The sequence below is a fragment of the Choristoneura fumiferana genome, chromosome 17 (assembly GCF_025370935.1).
Source record: "Choristoneura fumiferana chromosome 17, NRCan_CFum_1, whole genome shotgun sequence".
Lineage (NCBI taxonomy): Eukaryota > Metazoa > Arthropoda > Insecta > Lepidoptera > Tortricidae > Choristoneura > Choristoneura fumiferana.
This window is the reverse complement of record NC_133488.1, coordinates 18,536,804-18,558,663: the sequence shown is the minus strand read 5'-3', so window position 1 is coordinate 18,558,663 and position 21,860 is coordinate 18,536,804. Positions and strand designations below refer to the sequence as shown.

The 21,860-nt window shown below is 38.1% G+C and overlaps 1 protein-coding gene across 4 annotated transcripts in view; it reads left to right on the top strand.

Annotated features, from left to right (window-relative positions):
• Positions 1-21,860, top strand: part of LOC141437372 (unconventional myosin IC-like) — a 131,421-nt gene that overhangs the window by 94,398 nt on the left and 15,163 nt on the right. For 3 of the 4 annotated variants that reach the window (XM_074100676.1, XM_074100677.1, XM_074100679.1), the window contains 7 exons: positions 5,183-5,339; positions 7,821-7,936; positions 14,200-14,270; positions 15,643-16,034; positions 16,328-16,537; positions 19,538-19,800; positions 21,431-21,600. In XM_074100676.1, the coding sequence (XP_073956777.1) occupies positions 5,183-5,339; positions 7,821-7,936; positions 14,200-14,270; positions 15,643-16,034; positions 16,328-16,537; positions 19,538-19,800; positions 21,431-21,600 (1,379 nt within the window). Of the gene's footprint in view, positions 1-4,000; positions 4,180-5,182; positions 5,340-7,820; positions 7,937-14,199; positions 14,271-15,642; positions 16,035-16,327; positions 16,538-19,537; positions 19,801-21,430; positions 21,601-21,860 lie in introns of those variants that run through there. The other variant, XM_074100678.1, reaches the window with a different exon arrangement.

Below are 21,860 nucleotides of genomic sequence, written 5' to 3'. Positions count from 1 at the left end.
AACTTCAAACGCCTGCCCATGTGTGAAATTGGTCGAAAAATAAATTAACCCGATTGTTTGCCATTGCATAGGAAATCGAGTTGCGGTAAAAAAAAAATACGACAGTTGGTGGAAATGGCTATATTGCTTAATTTTAGGCAAAAAACGTGATTTTGTTCATTCACTGGGGGGGGTTCATTCACTGGAGGGTTTACCCTATAATAATTAGTAGCTTCTGTGGAACCCAGAGTATACGCTGATAAGGAGATAAAACGAACAATTAGGGGAAGCCAATGAACCATGTTTACCTTATCTATGAGGTCATGTTGGAAACAATAGAGACTACGAAAAATACGTAAACTATTGTAACATATTAACGGTTGAAAGGCTAATTGATCTAAACGACATTTTTTGAGATATTGATAAATGTTCGGAATCAATAAATTTTTCTCTGTCGCTTGAGCGCGCGCTTAAGTCTATTAGATACATTACAAATCAAAATAACAATTACATTATGATCTTTAGTTAATGAGCAACAGTCTTAGATAATTAAAGACCAGTTAATCACTAAAAGAAAACTTATCTGATATGTTTGACGACCGGATGGCTAAGTGGTTAGAGCACCTGACTACGAAGCTTGAGGTCCTGGGTTCGAATCCCGGCCGGGGCAGATATTTGTGTGAATAACACGAATGTTTGTTCTCGGGTCTTGGATGTTTAATATGTATTTAAGTATGTATTTATCTATATAAGTATGTTTATCCGTTGCCTAGTATCCATAGTACAAGCTTTGCTTAGTTTGGGACTAGGACGTCAATTGGTGTCTAGTGTCTCATGATATTTATTTTATTTATTTTTTATTTTTTTATGTAGAAAAGTAAATGCTAGTGTAAGACATTAGAAACATTGTTACGCTCTGACATTATTTTAGTCTGATGATTAAAATTAATGATAGTATTTAAATTTGCCGTGGTCGCCTAGTATTTGACCTATGGCCTCTCAAGCTGAAGATCGTGGGTTCCAATCCGGGCTCGTACCTCTTAAGTTTTTCGAAATTCATATGCGAAATTACATTTATTTACGAGTTTTACGGTGAAGGAAACCTGCACCAAATCGTGAACAAAATCAATAGTGTGTGTGAAGAACAATTCGAAGCGGGCCTGCATGAGAACTAAGGCTCAACCCTTTTCATTCTGTGAAGAAGCCTGTGCCCAGCTGTGGTATGTAAATAGGGTAGGATGATTATGATACAAATGATACATACCGTCAGAAAACCGTTTCGTGTAAACGTGGAGACTGTCGGTTGAATTCGTAATCTTTTCGAAGGTTCTTACTATGGCAAGACGGGGACTACACAGGGCGTCATATCATAGCAGACGCCGTCCGAAATCGTACACGTCAAAATGAAAAATCTTCTAAAAATTGCAGGTGGTAGGACCTTGTGCAAGGTCCGCCCGGATTGCTACCACCATCTTGCTCGCTAATCCTGCCGTGTAGCAGTACTTGCACTGTTGTGTTTCGGAGTGGAGAGTAAGACAGCCGGTGAAATTACTGGCACTTGAGTTATCCCATCTTAGGCCTCTAGGTTGGCAACGCACCTGCAACACCCCTGGTGTTGATCTTTATGGGCGGTGGTGATCTCTTACCATCAGGAGACCCACTTGCTCGTTTTCCATCCAGTAGAATAAAAAAAAATAAAAAAAACATTTTTTTCCCCTAGCCGCGATGTACTCGTAGGTATTATTATTAGTCCCTCCCTCCTAAATTTCAGGCTGTGACCGCGCCTGTCATAGCTTATAAAGCACCATAATAATTTTTGATTCATATAACACCAGATAATACATATATTAGCCAACTAAATAGCTTGACACAAACCCTAATCGTTATGGTATTTGTGAATGTCACCGCGGGCGCGGCATTCGCAAATATCACGAAAGCCATCACGCCGTCTACATAGACGATGTGACATTATTATAACATTATAACCTAAAAAAACAATTATGACTGCTAACATTAGAGATATTAACTTGGAAATTAGTGAATAAGTATTCACATGAAACGTGACTGCAAATCTTGATAAACTTACATTGACCAAGCACTATTGTGACCCATTATGAAATCTTATTTATGAACCGATTTGGTTTTTTTTAAGTTCGTCTAGGAATGTCTTCAATTAGGTCCCATAAGCACCGAATCAGGATCCGATGATTGGATCTTAAGGAAATCGAGGGAACTCTTCAAATGTTGTAGGGACACCTATATACATAGTAAATTGGATATATTTAGTAGTAACTCGTGCATTTGCTTTTAAAAATCATCATTTGGTGAAGTGGAACTGATGATGAAGACCACAGTTGACCATCGGAGTTACTACTCAATAACAAGTATTTCACGGGTTGAATTTTAATTACTTTGACACAGTTGCTAAGCAATTTAAGCTCATCGTAATGCATATGGTAAAATGGAACTCCTCAATAATGAACTTCTCTGCATCGGAAAAAGCAATCGTTCGTAAAAGGTGACGACTGACGAGCAGTTGATATTAAAACTATTGTACCTATCTTAGATTATTTACACTAAAAAGCGTGAAAAGAAAAATTATAACAAAAAATTGAACCGACTACAGAAAACCATGAAAATAATTTTCTACCAGTCTGAAGTCGGTCGGTGCCTCAGCACGAGCCAGCAGGAGTGATTGAAGCCCAATATAAAGTGTGTAGATGAGGTACTTAGATGACTATAGGTCCTCTCCTGCTGGCTCGTGCTGAGGCACCGACCGATTTCCGACTGGTAGAAAATTATTTTCATGGTTTTTTGTAGTCGGATCAATTTTTTGTTATAAATTTTTTTATCACGAAAAATTACATGGTTCCCGCGGTATAGCGATAAACCAGGGTTACTGAAAGTGGGGTAGGGTTCGCTATTCGACGGTAGGGGGTTCGCGACAAGGTTTACGTGACTCCAAAAACCACCAGGCTGCAAGACTAGCAAAATGATTAAGATTGGTTTTAGGAGTCTTTTTGTATTTTTTATTTCAACTCCAAATATGTTCCTTATTTGTTGTTGTTTGTTTCAGTTTGTATTTTCGTTGGCAAGATGATTCTTACCTATATTTGTTACCTTTTATTGAAATAAATAAATACATTATATTATGATGATGATTGAAATAAAAATAACCTTACATTCTCCAACAGTCAATTTTATTACTTTTTTTGGGGAGGGGGAAGGTAGGGGTTCGCTATCGTCTAGAAACTTTAACAGGGGTACGTGGAGCCATAAGTTTGAGAAACCCTGCGATAAACGAATTTTACGCGGACGGAGTCTGACCCCTTAGCTGTGACATAAAGGGGTTAAGTCCAGGTGCAATGATGTCACTGGGCCGTTTCCGACCGCCGCTTGCGCACGTCGCATCCTTATTCCGATAGCGCCGCGTCGTCCGGTCGGCTATGACCACATTGGCCCCTACAGCAGCTGTTGCATAACTGTTCTATTATTAACTCCATAATGTACTTTGTATGACCCTATTAAAGTAGTAATAGAACTTTTTTGAACTAACGCTAATTAATCTAAAATTCATAGAAAAAACAGAATGCATATAAAAACAGAATTGTAAATTTTAATGTCAGGAATAAATGTTTTCTTTCTTTCAAACGGATGGATCGATTTCGATGTGGTTTTTACGTGAAAGCGAGTTTCCTTGTGGTGGTTATTAGCTATGTTTCATTAGAATCGGTTCAGCCATTTTTCAGATATTGAACTCTGAAATGATAATGCCAATAGATACCTACAACTGTCTCATGCCACGTGTTTGCAATAATATTCACTACGCTAAGTAATTTGAAGCTAATTGATTCTAGACAAAAATAATGCTTATCGCATCTAGCAGACGTTTTATGTTCCGTAAATCTGTTTGTTCCTTAATTCTTCATTAAATCATTACAATGTGTCAATGTTTGACTCTCATTAATTAATGAACATGTCAGCTCGTCATCGTCAGTTGATATCTAATACTTGAGGATACTAACCGTATTGTCACAAAAACTTAGATAACCGTTGAACATGTGTTTAACATATATCAGTTCATAGAAAATGTCATTTTAGGAATGTTTAAGTAGTCTTAGTAGTGTTAGTTAACAATCAAATCATGGGTTACAGTGATCAAGAAAACTATTTTACTTTGTATCGGATTCAAACGTTGCGGTAAGAAAAATCTTATATCTTTAAACGAACGATCCTTGTATAAAATTTTACACGCAATAAGATCGGTAATGTCGACCTCTCTCATCGGCGTAGTGGCTCAGCGGTATGGTGTTGGATGAACTGTACACTGTGGGTCTAGAACAGCTATTTACTCGTAGTTTGCATGTTTTTAAAGCTAAATACGCATCTTCTTCAAAAAACACAATCTAATTTTGCAAAGCCCACAATAGTTGAATGAATAAATGAATATATAACTGTATAAAACGCCTTCTACTTAAGGCTTTTTTGTATGTTTTCAATTTTATACTATGCTCCCTAATAACAGGTCTTCTTCTCTACGCCGTCTTTTGTACAGTCACTTGCATTAATATCTGCCACAGCCGAGCTTGAAAATTATCTGACACGTCCTCCCGGCCCTAGAAATAGAATCATATCAGATATTTATGCACGCTTCGTTGTGTCAGATTTTAGTGCTGGCACAAAATAGTTCTCTATCGTTTGCCCGAATTTCATATGTCCGAATGTATCGTTTTCTAGAATTTTCATTTGCCATAAAGTAATTTATTTCTGATATAGTAATTTCTTCAGAGTTGATATTAAACTAACCTAAGCTGACCTACTGCATTCTATATGATGGTATTTAAAAAAATCCTGAAAACAGCACGGTTCTATATATTTTATGGCAAACGTTGATATGGCAAGTGAAATTCGGGCAAATGAAATTCGGGCAAGTAAAGGTAAACGGGCACAGAATAGATACTTAGTGCTGGCCCGATACTAAAATTCAATCCAAAATTTGAACTTCGTATCTTGCCTTCCAGCTGACGCTTTTATTATAATACGAGAGTGAAAGCGACGGTACGATACGAACTTCAATTTTCGAATTTCGTATTAGCCCCCCTGGTGACTACACACAAATGGCAGTCACTCCGAAACGCTCTCTAAAACCTGATACGGCGATGCTTACTTCAAGTTACTAATCCATTGCGTGTTCTCTTCACAGGTTGTTACGGCCGGTGTCGGTGCAAGGCGCGATGGAGCACGCGCTGCAACAGCGCGAGCGCGTCGGCGTGCCCGACTTCGTGCTGTTAGAGGACTACCAGTCCGAGGCTGCTTTCATAGACAACCTGAAGAAGCGGTTCAATGAGAACATTATTTATGTAAGTTGATATCCAAATAATAGGTCATTTTTACTTTAAGTAAATATTGTAGCGGCTACCGACATCACCTAGCCTTGGCCTTGGTAGCCTAATTTTACCTAAGCTTTACGGTAAAGGAAAACATCGTGAGAATACCTACACAAACCTGTGAAACTAATCAATGGCGTATGTGAGTGAAGTTTCCAATCCGCACTGAGCCCACAAGGGTACTCTGCCTCTGCCTTTCATTCTGAGAGGAGGCCTTACCCAGCAGTGGGACGTATAGGCTGGAGTGATGATGATAAACGCCATCTAGTCTTCAATTATAGAAACTACCTACTCTCTGCATAGCAGTATCGTAGTTTCTTAACTGGGATACAACTTCAAGCGCTCTTTCTTCGGACTTTTCGGTCCCCATGCATAAAATCTACCTGGAGAGAGGTCGATGTAGCATATCCCCACCTTGGCGACCCACAATAATGGACTAAAACGCAACCTTCGAAGATTTTACAAGACTTTTCGAGGACTTAAGCCCAGTTTAGACTTGCAAGAAAAATCGTGCAAGTTGCATTACATTGCGAGGCCGTCAAGCCAACGAGTTTGTAGTGGTCAATCGAGCGCCGAAATGTACTGCAACTTGCACGATTTTTCTTGCAAGTCTAAACTCGGCTTTAAACGCTCTCTACCCTCTTTTGTCTATTATTTTTATACTTTATCCCGAAATATTACACAGTTCCCAAGGGATAGCGATAAATGATTTCTTGAAATCGAAGATATCTTGAAGCGAAGCTAAAACGAAGAATGCAAATGCTCCACAATCAAAACTAGTGATTACGTACTCGTAGGTGTTAATTGGAGATTATGGGTACGATCTCATTAACCAAGATTAGTTGAATGGCCGCGGCCACTGAAGCCATTGAATCACAGCCAACCGCAAATGAGCAATGCTTTCAATCACATTCAAAACGTGGCCTTACCACAAAAACCGGCCAAGAGCGTGTCGGACACGCCCGAAATAGGGTTCCGTAGCCGTTACGAAAAAATTAAGTAATTTTTTTCTAAGGATTTCGTATTTTATACGGAATCTTCCAAGTTTAGGTATATTTTATACCGTAGGCTGCTATTTACTCATAAACTACTAATAATTCTCAAGCAAACTTAGCCGTTATAGTTTTCCTTGAAAGTTTGATATACTTACTACCATCCTGATTTTTTTTCAAATTTTTCCACCCACCTTTTTAGATTTTAGAGGGAGTGGGGGGGGGGCGCTCGATTTAAATGAAAATTTGCGCTTTGAAGTTGAATATTTTGCAAACTAATCACTGAATCGAAAAATCCTCTTAGCAACCCCCTAATGGTTTTAAGAGACCTATGCAACGATACCACACACTACAAGATTGGATAAGAAAAAAAATAACCCCCACTTTACGTCTATGGGAGGTAATCTAAAAAAAATCTTTTTTGATTTTTTATTGTACCATTTTGTCGGCATAGTTTACATATAGTCGTGCAAAATTACAGCTTCCTAGCACTGATAGTTCCTGAGCAAACCGCGGACGGACAGACAGACAGACATGACGAAACTATAAGGGTTCCGTTTTTGCCATTTTGGCTATGGAACCCTAAAAAACATAGTAAAATTATTGATAGAATTGAAAGAAGTGTCTGCGTGCGTGCGTTTGTTACTATGAACTGAAAAAAAATACTTTGCTCACCCGCGACCTTATGATAGCCTACCCGTTTATGCACGAAATGTGTGTTCACAGTTCACACACTTCCACACTGTAAGAACACACACAAATCACACAAACCCGTCTATCACCACCACCACACTAAACCGACGCGTTTCGAACTCAACCAGAGCTCATCTTCAGAGCAACACAACCGTTCACCCTGTATTATCTTATACCCTGAATTTATGTGTCTATAATAGATATGATGTACTGATTTGTGTTTTTTTTGACATTCATAAGAGCTTGTTATGCCTAAATTTAATAAAGATATTTTGACTTTGACTTTGACTTTGACTTTCACGCTAAATGGATTTGGACGAAATTAAGTGACCTTATCTCTGGCGTAATGTTGTTTGCTTGAAACTCACTTAGCATAACTCGTAAATCGCATAACCTTTTTAACAGAAGAAAGTAACTAAATTATACTTTACATAAAATGTACTTGGCGTAAGACATTTCGCATAACATTCCATTCGTATAATTTCACATAGACAAACCATCGCACTATTTTCCCAAGAAAAGTCCACAAGTTACGCCCTGGTACCTACCAGCAAAATAGTTAGGTTAGGTTAGAACTGCGACTAACTCGCGTACCACACTAGGTGTTAAGCAAGATTATGCGACATGAGTTCCGTACAACCGGGGTACGTACAATCGTATAAGATATGAGTTTCGGCGATATGATAATTATATCAAACGATAACTATGCGATCCGAAATTATGCTAAGAAATGTAGTCTATTATAGTATAACGATATTATCGTCCACAGACGTACATTGGCAACGTGCTAATCTCCGTGAACCCGTACAAGCACCTGCCCATCTACACGGAAGAGAAGACTCAGCAGTACTACAAAAAAGCCTTCTTCGAGGCGCCTCCGCACGTGTGAGTTCCATTTTCAGTTTTTTCTAAGGCAGAAATAGCTTAGCTGTATGTAACCTTTTGCGTATAGTCAGAAGCAGAAGTGGATGAGCGGTAACGGTTCTCTAAATGCGTTTACCTTTACTTGCCTGAATTTCATTTGCCCGAATTTCACCTGCCATACCAATGTTTGCCATAAAATATATAGAACCGTGCTGTTTTCAGGATTTTTTTAAATGTCATCATATAGAATGCAGGAGATTAGGTTAGGTTAGTTGAATATCAACTCTGAAGAAATTACTATTTCAGAAATAAATTATTTTATGGCAAATGAAAATTCTAGAAAACGATACATTCGGACATATGAAATTCGGGCAAACGATAGAGAACCCTCTAAATGATCTTTACACGACTCTACTGCCAAGGTAATAAGAAAGTGCTTATACTCCATTTATTTTAACATTTGAAACTAAGGTAAAATTTGCACACGTTTTTAACTGTAACAATGAAACTATTTAAAATTGTGTTAACTTTAATAAAAACATAATAAATACCGCTAATAAATTTACCTTCATGTAGGTATTTTTAGTCCATTTGTGTTCTAAATACCAAGAGACGTGTTACAATTTCACCGTTAATTCAAACATTAAATTAAACGGAGTATTGGATTATTTTGAGCACCACAATCGCTCTTCTACTTCTGCCGCTGACTGTACAAACGGGCAAGAGTCTTGGATCGAAAATATGATTCGATAGTAGTGAAAAATTGTGATAGAAATACTAATCAAGTAGACACCAGAAAATTACTGCTCTATGTAGTCAACTATAGTTTTACCTATTGCTAAATAAGTATAAGCAAAGTTTTTTTTACCACTTTCGAACAGTATTTTTGTGTGATGCGAATTAAAAAATGAAGAAGAAAATTAATTTCCAAATAAGTTACAACATAGTCCAAAATTGAAATAGAACATCATGAACATTCGCATTTTGAAGAGACATCGAAATTCTTCATACATAAGTGATCAATTTGCGTGCCTATTAAATTCTCAAAGCGCGACAGTAAACTTAATAAAACATATAAAACTAGACATGTGCTACGCAAAAAACCAAAGCGTCTACGACGGCCAAGGTCCCGAAACCCAAGGTTATCGTAACGGAACGGCCAACGACCAATCGTTGATCCAAATAAGCTCCCACAGTGCACGACTTCACAAACGTATGAGTAGCTATGCCCTGAATTGCATCCTTATTCTTACTAGGTAAGAATATTAAAAATGAGAAAAGAACTAAATCATATTTATGTGTCGCATTTGTATTTCATTTTTAATTTTTTCTCTATTTCATCTTAGCATGAACATTTGTGTAGGTATTAGGTTACTTATGCGAAATAAAGATTTCTTATTATTGTCTTATATAACAAATTAACAAAAGGTAAAACCGGCTCCAAAAAAATAACAAAAAATGGAACCGACTACAAAACCCTTGAAAATATTTTTCTAGGTACGTACCTACTAGCTCAAAGTCGGTGCCTCAGCACGAGCCAGCAGGAGTGGAACAATAGTCCTCTACCTCACCTACATACTATGGGTTTCAATCCCTCCTGCTGGGTCGTGCTGAGTCACCGACTTCGAGCTAGTACGTACATAGAAAAATATTTTCAAAGGTTTTGTATTTGGTTCCATTTTTTGTTATTTTTTTGGAGTCGATTTTACTTTTTTGTTATTTTTTTTATTTATTTCTCACTTTTTAGTGACTTGTAGCCAAAGTACATCTTACAACGATTCCATTAAGCCCAAACACGACTACGTTGTTTTATAACAGAGTTCCGTTGCCTACCTTCTGGCTTCAGCATCAGATCAGTTCAAAAGAATCATTAACTTAAAGCTTCTTCTTAGTCGCTTATCTAGGTATATTAATCATGATCGTTTATAGACGAGCGAGCATTACTTAGCTTTGATGAGTTCCATTGGTCATCTACGGTCTTCTTCATCAGGTCCAGGTTACTAAATGATACTTTCTGAATGTAAATGCTAATCTTAATGCTAACAATGCCAAAATCGCCATAGGTGTGCCTATAAAATTTGAGGTTTGCCCTCGATTTCCTTAGGATTCCATCATCAGATCTTGACTTGATGACAATGGGACCACTTAAGAAGAGTACCTTTCGAATAAAAAAAGAATTTTGAAAATCAGTCAACAATTGACTGAGTAATCGGTAACATACATTAAAAAAAAAACACAAACATTGTAACATAGAACCTCCTCCTTTCTTGAAGTCGGTTAATAGTTAATGACACGAAATTATTATTTATTAAATTTAAAAAAAAACCAACCAACTGAAATAGGGATCCGTAGCCATTACGAAAAAATTAAGTAATATTTTTCTAAGGATTTCGTATTTTGTGCGGAATATTCCAAGTTTAGGTATATGTATTTTATACCTTAGGCTGCATTTACTCTTAAACTACTAATAATTCTCAAGAAAACTTAACCGTTATAATTTTCCTTGTAAAGTCTTACTTACTACCATCCTGAATTTTATCCATTTTTTTCACCCACCGGTTTAGATTTTAGAGGAGGGGGAATCTCGATTTTAATGAAAATTTGCACTTTAAAATTGAATATTTTGCAAACAGATCACTGAATCGAAAAATCGTTTTAAAACCCCCTAATGGTTTTAAAAGACCTATCCAACGATACCCCACATTACAAGGTTGGATGAGGGAAAAAAACACCCCACTACGTCTGTAGGGAGGTACACTAAAAAAAAAGTTTTTTTTATTTTTTATTGTGCCAATTTGTCGGCGTAATTCACATATATATTCGTGCAAAATTACAGCTTTCTAGCATTGATAGTCCCTGAGCAAAGCCGTGGACGGACAGACAGACAGACATGGCGAAACTATTAGGGCTCCGTTTTTGCCATTTTGGCTACGGAGCCCTAAAAACATTTAAATAAAACTAAGCAAAAATTAAAACTACATAGTTTCTTAAAACTAAATAAAAAATGAAATAAAATATATTACGTGTTATTCATTAAACGATAGAAATAAATTGAAATCCCTACTTCCCTACTAATATTATAAATGCGAAAGTAACTCTGTCTGTCTGTCTGTCTGTCTGTCTGTCTGTTACGCTTTCACGTCGAAACCGCTGAACCAATTTTGATGAAATTTGGTATAGAGATAGCTTAAGCGCCAAGGATCAACATAGGATACTTTTTATTCCGGTAGACGGCGCCACCGCGCGATAACCTAGGTCCGCGCCGACGAAGTCGCGGGCATAAGCTAGTTTACTTATAAGTAAAAGTATTCGATTGAAATTTGAAATCTTCCATTAATCATAATCATTTATTGCAAGTAAAACTACTCGTATGACAGAATAAACAGATCTCAGAGCATGAAGACAGTACAAATTGAAAGTGAGTTTTCCCACTTAATAAATTCATTGAAAGAACATCTTCGCCTGGCACAAAATCGGATTAACCAGATACATAAGAGATAGCATTGTTTTTTGAAACATTACTTTACTTAATCAGCGTTTTGCATCGTTGTGAAGAATTAGTGTGAAATTGCCACAATAGAGACCACGATGCCGTGAGGAGACGCCATTGAGAATCAAATTCGCATAATGTGAAGAACCTTTTTATGTTTCTAATGTGTGCCACATACGATTGCATTTTGCAATAAAATAAAACACACATGAAGAATCAAATGCAACTATTATAGCTTGTATTATATTATTATAGGAATAATTACATAGTTTCCGCGGGGCGTTAAACTAATTTTTGTCAGACGCAAAAATGAGTTTTATAGTAATTTCATTACATTAGCACCTATGTGTTACTTATTATGTACAAATTAATCATCATTAATTGATTGCTTATGTATTTATAAGTATGGGTTTTCCTTCTGAATTCGTTATATAATTTTTCACCATGATTTTTTCGCAAAATTTTGAAGTCAATGGTTTAGCTTGTGGGAGGGGTGTCACTTTACATGCATCTAGCAAAAAATGGGTTTTATATGTTTTAAAGACCTATCCAACGATACACCACACACGGTACACCTGTGGTTTTAGATGAAAAAAGAAACATCCCTACTGCAGGTACGTGTATGGGAGGCATACTAAAAAGCATTTTTTTTGCAAAGTTACAGCTTTCTAGTACTAACAGTTTCTACGCTAATCCGAGGTCGTACGGAAGGATGGAGAAAAAGTTTACAACTAGACAAAAATATCATCGTGAATTCGTGATATAATAAAAAAATTATTTTGATTGTTCAAATTATGCCTGGCGCACCCGTCTTTAAAAAAAATCTGAGAAAGATATTTTTCCCATGATACATTTCCAAATATTCTGGGAACATATATGTAGGGTGATGTAGGTAAGTATGTGACATTACCAGTCTTCTTCTTCTTTTTCGTCGTTTCACTCTTGACAGAGTGGTCGTGGTCATCATTTTCGAGGTGCTGGTAGCAAGCTTAACAATACGCCTCCATTCCTCCCTGACAGCCGCCTTCCTTATGCTTGCGTGTACTGGTCCTTCTATTGCTGCTTTGACCTGGTCTGTCCATCTCATAGGCGATCTACCTCGTGGCCTAGTGCCTTCGACTTTCCCCTGGATCACAAGTCGCTCCATAGCTGCGTCTTCTTTACGACATATGTGTCCAAAAAAAGTAAGGATGCGAGACTGCACTATGGACGATAGACGCTGTTTAATGCCGAGTTACATTACCAGTAGCTGTGTGCAATTAATCTAGAACAATCAATTTCTTTTTAAGATGCGTACCTAGGTACCAATAGGTACTTACATCTATTGACAGTATCGTGTAGCATTATCAACACTTGATAGGAACAATAGGTAATATCAATGGAGCCAGAACTTGATAGGTAACCTCGATAGAATGTTTATTGTCCATATACATATTACTGTTCACAAGGCGGATACTTTACAATAGAAAACAGAAATAAAAAATTTTCTTCGTCACCTCTCCGATATTTGCTTCCTTATATTTCGAATTCGTAAATCATTCGACGCGCGACACACAAACTTACAAACTTTCCCATTATTATTTTTAGGATATAGTAAGATAGGTTACCTAAATATTTATATACTGTGGAACAAAAATGACGAGTCGATTTTCGTCGAACTTTCCAAACAAAGAGACCCTTTGTTTTTGCATGTCACTAATAATGTAAGAGTAAATAGAAACACATTGCAGCGACTGTTTTTTACTCAATGAATTAGCCTTTTGTTTAATAAAGGTGTTTCCATTGAATTTGCATGTGTCATTATCATTACATCAATTACAAGTAATCAATGAGGCATACCAACTGTAGAGATACGAGTAGGTACATAAATTAATCATTATTTTGTAATATTTGTCATTATTCCATTCTAACTCTATGAAAAAAATCCTTTCATTGGCATTGGTTTTCTTGTGAGACAATGAAATGACAATGCAAGTATTTTTACCGTGATTTTATGATTGAGGTATATTTAAAATTGAGTCACCATCAATCAAAAAATTCACCTCCAAAAACATTTCAACAATTGGAATACACGAGTAATAATACAAGCTGTCGAAAAACATAATATTTGATTAAATTAATTAATTAAAAAGCGGTTCAACTCACGATTATAGGTCAGGAACGGTCCGTCAGTTTCGATCTTTTTAACCGACGAAAATAAACGGAGGAGGTTCTCAATTCGACCCTTGTTTTGGAGATCTTTTTCATTTATTTTTCATACAATGTTGTATTATGTTTAGGTAGTATTTAAGCCATCTATTCAGATCTTTTTGTATTATATAGAGTCAATAGTGTAGTATATCGGTTTATTTGTGTACTAACACCTAGACGAAATTTTAGCGCTTACTAACGACTTTAAGTGTAAACAAATTTTGAATAGGTAATAAACAATTTCACGACGGTGGTGCAACCCGCAAACACTTGTTTTACGAGTAACCTGCGTTTTCGCTCATGTAAACCATTAGATCTGACAATCGAATAGAGATTGGATTTTACATACACCCGTGCAAAATTACGTCTCTAGACTTAGCTGTAAAGATTTTGGGATATTACATGTATATTCCGTAGGAATATTGAGATTCCAGACGTCCAGCTATCGTCAATCTTCATATTAGATTTCACCCAAATTCGTTCAATTGTTTTAGTGTAAATGAGTAACAAGCACACACACCCACGCACGTACACACATATTACCAGGATGTCCTAAATTATGTGAGGTCATAAGTTTTAATTAACTGTTTGCATTCTGTTGCAGTTTCGCCATCGCCGACAACGCCTACAGATCCCTGGTATACGAACACAGAGAACAATGTATACTAATCTCAGGTAATATCTTGACTAATTTACTTACATAAGTCTAATGTGTTTCAATATGAAAACATTGAATAAGAAATATTAAGAAAATACAAAATATTCATAGGACTAAAACTACTATTAAATTAAAATAACTAATACTTAAATTAAAAACCGGCCAAGACCGTGTCGGACACGCCCAAAATAGGGTTCCGTAGCCATTACGAAAAAATTAAGTAATATTTTTCTGAGGATTTCGTATTTTATACGGAATCTTCCAAGTTTAGGTATACTTTAAACCTTAGGCTGCTATTTACTCATAAACTACTAATAATTATCAAGCAAACTTAGTCGTTATAGTTTTCCTTGAAAGTTTGATGTACTTACTACCATTAATTTTAGGTTTAGATTTTAGAGGGGGGGGACGCTCGATTTTAATGAAAATTTGCACTTTAAAGTTGAATATTTCGCAAACAAATCACTGAATCGAAAAACCGTCTTAGCAAACCCCTAATGGTAAAGACCTATCCAACGATACCCCACACTATAGGGTTGGATGAAAAAAAAAATCACCTCCACTTTACGTCTATGGCAGGTACCCCAAAAAAAATATTTTTGAATTTTTTAATGTACCATTTTGTCGGCATAGTTTACATATATATCCGTGCAAAATTACAGCTTTCTAGCGTTGATAGTCCCTGAGCAAAGCCGCGGACGGACGGCCAGACAGACAGGCAGACGGACGGACATGGCAAAACTATAAGGGTTCCGTTTTGCCATTTTGGCTCCGGAACCCTAAAAAGAGAGGTGGGCTTCTTGGCATTTTGCCCATCGCGCAGCCAGCATTCCCGCGTTGAACTGCGATTGCGATTCTTTGCGCGAGAAAGCTGCCGGCGCGAGGGTTGCCTGTTGCCTCCCTTAACCTATTGCTGAGCTTACATAGTATATTTTCATTCTTTAAAAATTACACGCTTTGTTGTGTCAGATATTAGTGGTGCAAGTGACTGTACACGCTATCGAATTTTTAATCATCTTTGAATAAACTTAGGTAGGTGCTAGAACCTTTTAGCTATAACCAAAAACTAGCTGATTTTGGCACCAAAGCTACAAAGGAGCAAGGTAAAAAGTTAATTGAAACGGACCTCCGGGTAATATTTGAGCGTTTTGACCTCTCGGTTACGTCATTACCATCCCACGCTTATTAACATAACGGAACGACAAGTCGTAAGTGTTTTGGTCACGTTAGATTTACTGGTATCGGTATTGTCTTAAGTTTTCATAAAAATTTAACCCTGAGCGTCATCTCCCGAAACTGTAATGACGAAAAAAATGCCCCAAAAACGCTGAATAATTTATCCCTCCACAAAGTAACGCATTGATCAATCAATTAATCTTTCTAACACAGGTGAATCTGGTTCTGGTAAGACTGAAGCATCCAAGAAAGTTCTGGAATACATCGCAGCGAGAACTAAGCACCTCCGCACCGTCGAGACGGTAAAAGACAAGCTTCTCCAAACGAATCCCTTACTCGAAGCCTTCGGAAACGCGAAGACCAACCGCAATGACAACTCCAGCCGCTTCGGGAAGTACATGGACGTCCAGTTCAACTACGAAGGAGCTCCAGTCGGAGGACATATCCTCAACTATTTGCTGGAGAAATCCAGGGTTGTCAGCCAAATGGCGGGAGAGAGGAACTTCCATGTGTTCTACCAGCTCTTGGCTGGTGGTGACCAGGAGATGATGAGCTCTCTCAATCTACAGAGCAGGCCCGAAGCATACAAATATACTAATGATACAGTAAGAATCTTGCCATGTATTCTTTCATCATCAGATTGTGTGTTGGTTTTTAATTAATAATCATTATTGTTCAAAAAATCCTTGATATTTTCCATGCAAAAATGATATTAAACTTCAGGTTGGTAAGGAATATTTGGTTGACTACACCAGAAAAAGATCTATCCCAAGGAAGTATCCACATAAAGACTTTCCAAACCAAAGTAATAATAATACGCTTTTTATCTAAGAATAGGACCACGAATTCTCACTCTATCTATCTGCCACCTTCTTGAATCTAACTCATTCCATTTCAGAACGCTCAAATGTCTAAATCCAATGACGCTGAGCAGTTCCGCACCATCCGCGAAGCCATGAAGGTCATCGAGATCGGAGCCGCCGAACAGACGGAGATCTTCCAGATCGTGGCCAGCGTGCTCCATCTCGGTAATGTGAAGTTCGTCCAGAACGACAAAGGCTATGCTGAGATCCTGTCGCACGACGCCAACAGCGGAAATGTTGCACAGGTGAGCCTATCAATCATGAGGGCCTTTATATTTACAAGTTTTTCTTTAGTTGCCCTGTTTATTTATTTATTTATTTGTTTGGGTCAAATCTTGGAAGCTAAATTTGACCCACTCCCAGCGGTCGATTGACTTGAAGTTTTATTTGCGAAAAATATATGAATTCGACCATGTTAATGGAAAAGCCGTGGTGGCCTAGTGAAGCCGTGGTGGCCTAGTGGTTTGACCTATCGCCTCTCAAGCAGAGGGTCGTGGGTTCAAACCCCGGCTCGCACCTCTGAGTTTTTCGAAATTCATGTGCGGAGTTACATGCGAAATTTACCACGAGCTTTGCGGTGAAGGAAAACATCGTGAGGAAACCTGCACAAACCTGCGAAGCAATTCAATGGTGTGTGTCAAGTTCCCAATCCGCACTGGGCCCGCGTGGGAACTATGGCCCAAGCCCTCTTGTTCTGAGAGGAGGCCTGTGCCCAGCAGTGGGACGTATATAGGCTGGATGATGATGATGAATGGAAAAGAATGTTGCTAAGATCGAGAGCTGGTGCAACAACTGTATGAAGCATCTGTCCAAATTACTCTCATTCCTTTCATTCATGTTTATTCGAAACATGGCACTGTCAATATTTTATTTACCTCTTAGGAAGAAGTAAACTTTTCCTGTGACAATTCTTATTAAGGTTAAATAAATGCTCAAGGATCATCGAAACAATAAATAAACATGACGCGATCCTGACTCAGTCGTGTTTACTGCATGCAACTCGTTAGTAATGTACACAATATCCTTGTAACTTGTAACATAAAGTACCTACCTACCTAAGTACAACCTTTTTCTAAAAGCACGGTTATTCTGAAAAGATACGGAAATGAAATCGACGTGAAATTTGTTTTTTTTTTTACTGTTGATACAAGTTTTTGTACGGAATAATTTAATTAATATTAAATTATACATGAAATAACAAATTTTGGTAACTACCGCCATCTTGCAAGTATAAAAAATATTTTTTGAATACTATCAACTATATTTTTTTATAAAAACGGCCTTGATTTATATAGGTAAGTACGAAAATCGAAATTACAAAGAACTCGGATCAGTCGTTTTGCTAAAATAAAATGAAAATGATTTTCCTGTTTATATGCGATTTTCTCTAAGTCCACAGCATTTGAGGGTTAAAAGGTTAATAATCTGGTAATAAAAAAAAAAATTTTTTTCACTAAAGCCGGTTGATCAGCTTATCCGGCTATACCCGTACGGGACTTTCGGTAGGCGAGTCCAACGTTTTTCTAAATTTATCTGGCATTAACACTAGAACCAAACATAAAACGTCGAATTAAATTATTGCTCCGTTCTGTTATCTATACATTTTCGGCGGATATGAACCGTTGTTAGGTAGATACTATAGCAATGTTATCTATCGACGGATCTAATCTTCGGCGAGATGTTTATAGTTTAGGCACGCTGCATGGGCTACATCAGGCCGATTGTCGCGGTTCACGCATCTACACTCGCTTACAAAAGTGGCTAAAGATATTTATTCCGCTCCGCTCTGTTTGTTAGTGACCGCGACGTGAACGCTGGCTTAGTATGAACTATTTTTTTAACTCATATTAAGCGACAGCGATCTGGGGGGTTAGTACCAAATTCGAAATCGAAGTTCGTGTCGTTCGGCTCCTCTGACACTTTGTACGGTACTATTTAATACGTGAAAGGGACGGTACGATACGAACTCGATTTTTTAATTTGGGAGTAGGCCCTCTGGTCGCGCAACTTGAATGCAGTCGCGGTCGCTAGCATCGCGGAATACTACCTTTAGGTAACCCTGGACGATCGAGGCTAAAACTCGAAAACACTGGCTTTCTCAGAGATAAGACCAAGCTGGAACGATTTTGTCTCCCGAAAACCGGGACATAAACTATATCCTACGTACATTTGTCCCAGAATCTCAAATTATCTCCATACCAAATTTCATCTAAATCGGTTCAGCGGTTTAAGTGTGAAAAGGTAACAAACTGAGTTACATTCGCATATACCTTTATAGTATTACAGTAGGGATATGTAAACAAAAAAAACACGCACGCAAGTTTTTTGGTACTTGGAAAAACAAAAATAATAGTTACTTATATGCACGGAAATCCATTAATCTTATACCGAACATGATACTTCATTTTAGAGTAGTCGACTAGTGTACGCGACTGTCCATCTCATCGGCGCCAAATTTATCTATCGCCATTGTTCCACGTCATACCGGGCCATTGTACGTTTGTACGTCATCGTCGATGAAAACATTAATCAATCCCATAGTTGTACCACTATACTTTAAGATCTCGTGACAGCGTTGGCAGCGTTGATGTTTTTAATTGACGCTTATCACTAAAGCATTTGACATTCAACATCATCATCCCAGCCTATATACGTCCCACTGCTGGGCACAGGCCTCCTCTCAGCACAAGAGGGCTTGGGCCATAGTTCCCATGCGGGCCCAGTGCGGATTGGGAACTTCACACGCACCATTGAATTGCTTCGCAGGTTTTGTGCAGGTTTCCTCACGATATTTTCCTTCACCGCAAAGCTCGTGGTAAATTTCAAATGTAATTCCGCACATGAATTTTTGACTCCGAAGTGCGTGCCGGGATTTGAACCCACGACCCTCTGCTTGAGAGGCGATAGGTCAAACCACTAGGCCACCACGGCTTTTGACATTAAAATTACCTACATAATATAGATAGATAGATTAGATAGTTACTTTGCGGAGCCCATATCAATGAACTGAAAACCCTGTAGATATCACCACCATCACACTACACTGAAGCGTTTCGAACTCAACCAGAACTCATCATCCGACCAACACAACAACAACAATACGGTCACAGGCCCCACAGTCACACGGAAGAAAAAAGAAAAAATACGTGACCGATATTTTTGAAAATCTAACAGATTACATTTTTTTATGAACTTTTGTGATTGTGAATCGACCTATACTCACCTTACAAATTGTTCACCCACAGCTCCTCAAAGTAGACTCCACGAAGCTGCGTGAAGCGCTCACCAGCCGCACCATAGACGCCCGCGGCGACGTCGTCAGCACCCCCCTGGACCTTGAGCAAGCGCAGTACGCGCGGGACGCCCTCGCCAAAGCCATGTACGACAAGCACTTCAGCTGGCTCGTGAAACGCCTCAACTCCTCGCTGACCCCAGCTTCCTATGATGCGAGGGACTCTGTCATTGGTATTCTGGATATCTACGGGTTTGAAATCTTCCCGAAGAATTGGTGAGTTGATGAAGTTTCTACGGAAGTTGCTATGATTAACCTACCTGTTGTTGGTAGGAACTTGAAGATGTCAACGCAAACATGTAAATGGCTTTGAAAATAATAATAATAATATCTTGCGACAAATTATACCAATTGACCTAGCCCTAAACTAGCAAAGAAACCGTTCATTTGATATGAGGGGTCCAGGTATACCGTAGGCTCTCGCCACCTGGCTAGCAACCTGTCACTATTGTACCGTTTTTGTCAAACTTAAAACCTATAATTGCTAAAAGTGGCTCCGAAGCGGTAACGTTCGTGTGCTCTGCAGTGCCGTCTGCGTGCGTGCGTGCGCGCGCGCGCGTGTGTGTGTGTGTGTGTGTGTGTGTGTATGTGTCTTTCACAATAGTCTAGGCTTTCGATCTTATTTTGTTATTTAAAGTTTTAAGGTTCTCATGCTACCCATTTTTTTAATTAATAATTCTCTTCTATGTCGGTATGTTGGTAGGTACACTCTTGATAAAGTAGTCAAAGTGGTCAAGAGTGTCACATATAGTATATACGTACAAAAGCAGCTTTAAACAAGTAGGCATATACTATGTGGCATTATTGAGTAGGATTTCCGTCACAGCATGCCGATGTCGTAATCAGCTTAGCAAGAGGATAACGATAACAATATATATAAGATAGTTTACAATCTTAATTTTCTGGGGACCTGATGAATTAAACTACATTTTGAGATCATCAACCGGTAGTACCTACACCACCTCATAAAAGGTTAACTAGACTAGCCCGCTTATTTCTAGCTTTCCTGACAAAAAAAACTAAGGGAAAGAACCTATTAGCCGATAAAATAATGACAAGAACATACCTAAATGTACAGATCATTGCGATCAAATCTATGGGTTTCCTAATAAAGGCAGTTTCATTCGTCCCATGCTATAAGTAAATAAACCCAATTCCTCGATTCCCAAACAAAGCTCCGTCAAGTTGTTGGCACAAATATATGTTACACGCGTGCCCTAAAAAGATAACTCGAACATAGGTATACAATGTTGACTCGTATATCAATTCCGTTAACATAAAGTTGATTAACATGCGTCACCGTTCCGAGTCGATACAGAATGTTCATCATTCGATAGCGATAATAGTTATGAACTGATAAACGTTCGCATCTGTTTTCCTAGTAAAAGGATTCATATCTCTTTTTCTAGATTATGTTCATCCATGTCTGTTCATCAGAAGAACCGATCTATTTCTCTTATAAACCTGTTTACTTTAGGGAAACATGTGAATGTGACAAAGACAAACAGGCGTGTAATAGATTTCGCTCATTCCATGTAGCTTAAGAGCGTTTATACCTGCTGTGCTGGCAACGTTGCATTTTTGTTAGTTTTTCTCGATTATTCCATAAAAATTGAATGACAATTAAAAATGTGATCTGATAGGACTCTTCTTAATATATAATTTAATGTGTAATATATAATTTAATGTGGTTTCTCCAATAATTATTCGTGATAGACTTTTATATTCTCTAAAAGCGAATTAATGTTTATTAACGGTTTAGATTAGATAGGTCATTCTTATTCTAATACCAGGCACATCGCAGCATCAGGCCGTCATATAAGCTAATGTAAACTCATTGATGCAGCTTCGAGCAGTTCTGCATCAACTACTGCAACGAGAAGTTGCAGCAGCTGTTCATCCAGCTGACGCTCAAGCAGGAACAGGAGGAATATCTGCGCGAGGGCATCGAGTGGGAGCCCGTCACCTACTTTAACAACATTGTCATCTGCGATCTCATTGAGGCTCGCCATCAAGGTAACTCAATCAATAATACCCGCATGGCGAGAAGACTCGAATCGAGAACCCCGGGGAAGCGAGGATGACTTTCTTTATCTTCTCGCGCCCAGGTGTTTCTCGATCGGTGTTAGTTTTACTTCAAGTGCATAAATAAATAAATAAATAAATATTACGGGACAATTCACACCAATTGACCTAGTCCCAAAGTAAGCTTAGCAAAGCTTGATAGAAGTGAGATAACGGGCGAGAAAAGAAAATGTGGCTTTAAGGTGCATTTG